Raw genomic sequence first — 6,359 nt, 5'->3', positions numbered from 1 at the left:
ACTGGAAATTTTCCTCAGACAGTGAACTCTACTCAGAAGAGGTGTGACAAATCTTTGCAGCCTTGCCACCTCCCCCGCCAATTCCTACAAGACTTCTGAGGCTAATTGGATATGTGGGGAAAATGGTTTCCCCCATTTAAGCGGGTACTTTTGATTTTATTTCCTCAGTCAGATATTACCAAATTTCAAAAATCAAGCTTATGGTCAATTTCCAATATAAAAAGTCACACCATCCCTAGTGTATTAAGGGAAATAAGTGCAGAGTGGGACTATGCATATAGTAGGTGATACACTGTATTTTTCAAGGTTATATACGTAGTACTTATTTATGCGTAGACTTTCTGGAAGAATGCATAAGCTGGTAAGAAAGGTTGCTTCTGAGACAGGAAGGTAGGGGCTGGGGGTCGGGTGCGGCATTCCTTGTCACTGCTTATTCTTTGGTATTGCTCGTATAGTTAGCCACGTTCGTGTACTGCTTGAACAAAGAAACAGTAGAAGGGAAACAAAGCAAAACAAGCAAAAGTGGTCACCATCCAGGATACAGGTAAAATGGTGCCATGTTGCTGGATTCCTCTGCAATTCTTTGGTTGCAGAAACAACAAAATCTTTGAGTCCCTGCCAGCCAACTGGGCCTTTGATCCACCAGGTCTTCTAAGGGGTCCTAATAGTGGCCTTGGTGACAAATGCAATGTGGTGAATGTTACAGTAGGTATATGGCATACGGGGGGGCGGGGCACTTAGCCCAGGCTCTGGGATGGGAAGGGCACGTGGGCACAAGGAAGGGGAAGTCCTGCTGAGCATAAAGTGCAAGGTGGGACAAAGGTGAGACTGGACAAAGGTGAGGCTGATATGCCAGGTATGGAGACCTTTACAGGTGTCCCAAATCTCTGGGCTCTCTCCGAATGGTGGTGAGAACCCCTGAAGGATTTGGAAGGAGGGAGTGGGAATGCAGATGATCTGTGGTCAGAATGAAATTTCAAACCATGACGCTGGTGGTTACTGGGCTGGTTGAGTCAGAGGACAATTCAGAGGCAGGAAGAGTAGGTGAGAGAAGACTTCATCCTTCATCCTCGTGAGATGTGATAGTGGCCTTACGTTAGACAGGAGGGGCCAGATTCCCAAAGCGGTTAATTACCCAAATTATGAGGCGCAGTTGGGGCCTTGGCATTTCTGGTCATTTCCCATGGAACAGGATCCCCTTGTAAAGACTGGAAACTGGCTCTCCTGTCTCCACAGCAGGGTTGCACCGTGTCCGTGACAGCGGATGGGACTCTAGCTCAGGACACGAAGACCATCTTTTTGGATTGCAAAAGCCTCCAGTTTTCTTTTGAGCAATTCAGGGGAGATACGAGCCCAAATAGGGTAATAGAAGACTATCCTCTCAATTAGGCTAAAAGTGGATTAAAGTCAAGTTGAAAAATGAAAGCATTTAGACCAGTCTTGTTTCCTGAGTTCAGGGAGCAGTTTATACTTGTTAGAGCTCTTTTATTGAGAGGCAAGGAATGGTAAATAAAAAGGTGCCCTTGTATCTAGGAGCGACGGGCCTTGTTTTTCTTCCTTAAAGAGACAGATTTTTTGCTGTTGATGAAGGCCCTTGGAGATTGTAGTTTAAATTCAACTGGAAAGTGGTCACTGACATCCAGGGCCTGTAAAGAGAAAAGGGAGATAAATTTGAGAATTGGGATACACTCTCATTTTAGCGATGAGCAAATTCAGGCACTGGGAGGGAAGGCCAAATGCCCAAAGTCACCCAACAGACCATACACTGGTGAACACCCGTCCCTGGACCAGCTCAATCAGAAATTTAGGTAGGTCTTCAAGTCACAGAATCATAGGCTTTGAGACTCAAAGTCCAGTGGCCCAATGTTGTGTCTCCAGTGATGACCTCAGAGGGTGACACCAACGCGTCCTCTCAGGACGGTGGCACAGAAAGACAAGATGGCGATCATACCTCCTGTTCAGTTAACCCATAAGCTTTCTGGAAGTCAAAGGTGCCATTTGATTTGGGAACGACAGAGCTGACAATCTCTTGTCCCCTCAGCACGATCCTGCAGAAGGGGAGGGGAAACAGTCATGTTAATTCACCCTATTGATTTTTGAAATCAGACCAAGGTCCATGTCTGACATCTGGAACTGACTGAGCAGCCTGGCCCGTTCACATGGCGCTCAAAGTCCAGATCTGTTTTTAGCTGGTGCCTGAGACTGGAAAATAGCATCAGCCCCTGCCATGGCACTGTGGATACCAGGACAGTGTTTCCCTGTGTGGACAGGTAGCCCTCCCTGGTGGTAGAAAAGAAGATTTTATATGACACATGGACACCACACCACATAGCAGTATCTTGCATCTTGAGAATATTTATTTCCTTTGCAATTATTTTCCCCTGTTCGATTATGGAGAAGGGGCCTGGCTTGTCTGTAGGACTTCCTAAGTTCCCATTTTGATTCAGAAAGAGCAGGCTGCAACCACCAAGCATTCCAGAGGCAAGAGAATTAAGGCAGAATTTACAGTTAGGTTTTCACCAGGATTATTTTTATAGTTATTTTTGATTTATGGCAAATGATACTGTTTTCTCACCTTAGCATTATGAATTTTCCCTTAAAATTAATTTATTTTGGTAAGAAATGAATGGATTTAAAGACAAATACGGAGAAAAACCATAGCACAGCGGCTTTGCAGTGATAACCAAAAATGTGAATGTGGTAGTTAAATGGGTTTTGAAAGCATAAACTCTAATGGATACCAAGTGGGGAGAAGCAGCTGGGATCTACATGGCCCCTACAGACTAGATGAAGAATGACAAGATGAGTCAAAGAGCTAGCTCATGACTATCCATGAGCTTCCCCTGATTCCAGCCAGCTGATTTGGTTTCCAGTGTTTGCTACCAACACCACCCACCATCCGGTTAACTTTAAACTCAGTCCACAAGTAAACTCTTCACATGCAGATGGAGATTTCTTAAAGCAATTCTTTCACACACAGAGAGTCTAGAACAACACAGTTAAGTAAGGTTCCTCCATTTCTCACATCTAGGTATGTGTGTGGGCAGGCCAGCTGATCGTGTAAGCTTTCTGGCGGTTGCCCCAGTGCGTGGGAGGTGTTCAATAGGTTTTTGAGCAAAGAGCAAAGACTGGAATTGAGACCATTTCATCTTACTTCCCTTATTAAACATAATGCCTTTTTAGAAACCACAAAAGCCACACGCTATTAAGGAAAGCATAAAATTCAGAACAGCAAAATAAGAAATCAGTCTTTAAAAAAACCACATGTCATCCTGCTATCCTTTGGCATATGTGTGTATAACACCAGGGTTCTAGTAAATACCTTTTTCGACTTGTTCCCCCACCCACCTAATTTATTGTGAACATCTTTCCCTGTGATTCAGTGTTCTTCTGCTTCATTGTTTTCAGTCACCTCCCTCCTATTTGCCAGGGGAGAAGAATGGGGCCACAGAAGGGACTTGACCCGCCCAAGGCTGCATAACTGGCATGTGTTTTGCTGGCAGCCCCTCCAAATAGGAGGGAGAGGGCACGGGGCTCAATCTCCTGGAACTTCCCACCTTGCCCCCGCTTTGCCCAATGCTTAGGTTGTTTCCACTTTTGAGGGCTGGAATGAACACTTCTGCAACAAACACTCCAGGCCTGAAAGCTCCAAGAGGAACGAAGGAGGTCACGAGATGAAAATGAAAGCCAGACCTCAAAACTAGAGAAGTAAGACAACTATCTTCTCGCAGATGGCCATCTCACGCTTCCTTGGTGGCAGGCTGAGCCCTGGGAAAGGAAACCACCCACGGGACCAGGTTTCCTAGGGGCCTCCCGACCTGTGGTCTCCTCTATGGATGGGCAGATCGTGAACATTCGCGGTCTTCAGGCACCCTCCGGATTTAAGGAGCAAAAATTAAAGCCGACTGAAAATCTCCAGAGAGACTTTACAAATATAAGAGCATGTTATTTAAATGTGTGTACTTGCATTTAGAAAATGTGCAGCAAAAGCTTTAGAAGTGTGAATACCCTTGCATTAACTGGCCTCATTTTCAGAGTTTTACCCTAAGGAAGTCATAAATATATAAACAAAATGTATATATAGAATGTTCATTTCAGCAGAACTTTTAATAACAAATCTTTGGTAATATAATAACATAATGCCCAAAGATAGGGAATTGATCGAGTAAACGGTGGCATGTCTTTGCGATAGAATAATTAACAGCAATGAAGGTACTGAGCTCTTACCATATAGTAAGCATTGTGTTATAAGATTTACACGTTTCTGCCTTGAATCCTCATCATATATCCATGGGTGAGGCGCTACTATACTCTCCATTTTATAAGTGAAGAAACAAAGGCATAGAGAGTTTACGTCTCTTGGTCATAGACATATTAAGTAGTAGTGTTTGAATTTAAACCCAGGACTGTCTGACAGCAAAGCCCACACTTGCCACTGCTAAACTACAGTGTCCAGTTAATGCAATTTGTATACTATACAAAGCACTAGGTGGAGAGGCCTGAAATCTAATTAACTCAGCTCTCCAAGACAAGTGCCTCATCTGCCAAGAAGGAGTTTCTTTTCTAATGCATACCAAGCACTGAATGGGCTAGCAGCCTCTGGCAGATGCCTTCTACCTGTCATATGCACAGTTGGTGCTCTTCTTGACTGTGGTGTCCTCTTGGTCCCCAATCAGCCAAGTGAATCTATGGTCTGTCCTTAGGCGAATGCTTTTCCAGGCCTTCTTGGGGACGTAGGTGCAGCCCGCGTTGAAGTCGCCCATGAAAATGAAATTCTGAAAGATATGACTTGGAGCGTCAGTCACCTGGTGGACATTGTTGCCAAACACTTTTGCTCAGAACTGCTGGCACGACTCCATCTCCCATGCCCAGTAAATGATGGGTTCTGATATGGGCTAAATTGTGTTTTCCCAAATTCTTATGTTGAAGTCTTGAGCCTCGGTACCTTAGAATGTGACTGTATTTGGGAAGAGGGCCTTTAAAGAGGTAATTGAGGTAAAATGAGGTTATACAGGTGGGCCCTAATCCAATATGACTGGTGTCCTCATAAGAAGAGGAGATTAGGACACAGAGACACAGAGGGAAGACCAAGGAGAGAAACTTCCGCAGAAACCACCCCTGCTGACACCTTGATCCTGGAGATCTAGCCTCCAGGATTATGAGGAAACAAATCTGTGTTTCTTAAGCCACTCAGTTTCTGTTAAAGCCCTAGCAAATTAATACGGGGTCTTAACTTTTTTTTTGCCTTTTCAAAGAAGAGGCCATGGGTTTAAAAATGAGTCACAGTTTTGATGAATATTTGGCAGGCGAGTATGTACAAGAGAAGATGTTCTTAACGGGAAAAAAGATGTTCACTATAGCTGCTTCCTCCTGTTCTTAGTCACCACGTTTCTGTAATTCAGCATGTAGCATTAGATGGGAATAAAAGAACCCCATTAATTTACTCCCTCACATCTTTTGTCTGTGGCTTAAACATGTGAATGAATCAATGCCTTTTGTTTCCAAGCAGGAAAAATGAACTTGGGAGGTGTATTAGACAGCTTTAGCACTGTTCTTTATCTTCTATAGTCTTAAAGTTGGGAATGTATTCCTGTGGAAATTCTGTCTATTGGAGAAGTGGGAAGAACCTTAGGCCACCAACAGAATCATTCTATCTTGGAAATGTTTTTCCCTGTGGGGCTCTTGGAACAGAATTTTAATATCCTTCAATCCAGAGGAAGTATCAGATTTCCTTGTATGTACTATAGTTTGGGGCTGTTGCTGACTTTAGACTTTTCTTCAAAAACATTTTATTTTGACCTCAGTGGTCATGATTTTCCCTGAGAATGATGGGCTCAGTTGAAGACAGAATGTCATGACCACCAGCTTCTATTAATAGAGGCAGGATTTACTGAGCATTCACTGTGTGCAGTAAGTGTTTTATAGTTTCCTTTGAATCTCACAAACACTAGGTCGTCGAAAGACCTTTAAGCTCTGTAGAAACAGCATAGAGGGCTGGCTCTATACCACTCAACTGGGAGGTTCAAGTGGAGAAGTCAAGAACCAAACACCAATCTGCCTAACTGAAGGCCCCTCAGCACGAGTTTCCCCTCTCGTTCATTTTTGTGCCACTGATGCCTTCCAAGTGCCCAACGCTTAACAGATGCTCAATAAATTCTTGTTGAATGACTGAACGAATTCATAATTTTAGGAATAAATTAATTATCTTTCTCTTGCTCTGCTCTTTACAAATAAGCAATGAAATATACCTCTTGTGTTCTCCTTGCCCAGCTCTGTGCTCATGCTTTACTTGACTCATTTTGAACTTTTGGAAGTGAAACTGAGGAGGAAAGGGAATCACTGGAGTCACATCCCAAAAG

General features: G+C 43.7%; 1 protein-coding gene across 1 annotated transcript in view; it reads right to left on the bottom strand.

The window, feature by feature from the left end:
* Nucleotides 1-1,468: 1,468 nt before the first annotated feature.
* The window catches only part of DNASE1L3 (deoxyribonuclease 1 like 3), a 23,050-nt gene continuing 18,159 nt past the window's right edge, over nt 1,469-6,359 (bottom strand). The window contains exons 6-8 of the mRNA XM_011371777.2: nt 4,618-4,775; nt 1,952-2,048; nt 1,469-1,646 (exon numbers count right to left, since the gene is read on the bottom strand). Coding sequence (XP_011370079.1) covers nt 1,530-1,646; nt 1,952-2,048; nt 4,618-4,775 — 372 coding nt within the window. The 3' untranslated portion in view covers nt 1,469-1,529. The remainder of the gene's footprint in view (nt 1,647-1,951; nt 2,049-4,617; nt 4,776-6,359) is intronic.

This window comes from Pteropus vampyrus, unplaced genomic scaffold (genome assembly GCF_000151845.1).
Source record: "Pteropus vampyrus isolate Shadow unplaced genomic scaffold, Pvam_2.0 Scaffold195, whole genome shotgun sequence".
NCBI classification, from domain to species: Eukaryota; Metazoa; Chordata; class Mammalia; order Chiroptera; family Pteropodidae; genus Pteropus; species Pteropus vampyrus.
Note: the sequence above shows the minus strand (reverse complement) of the source record. Positions and strands in the feature narration are given on the sequence as shown.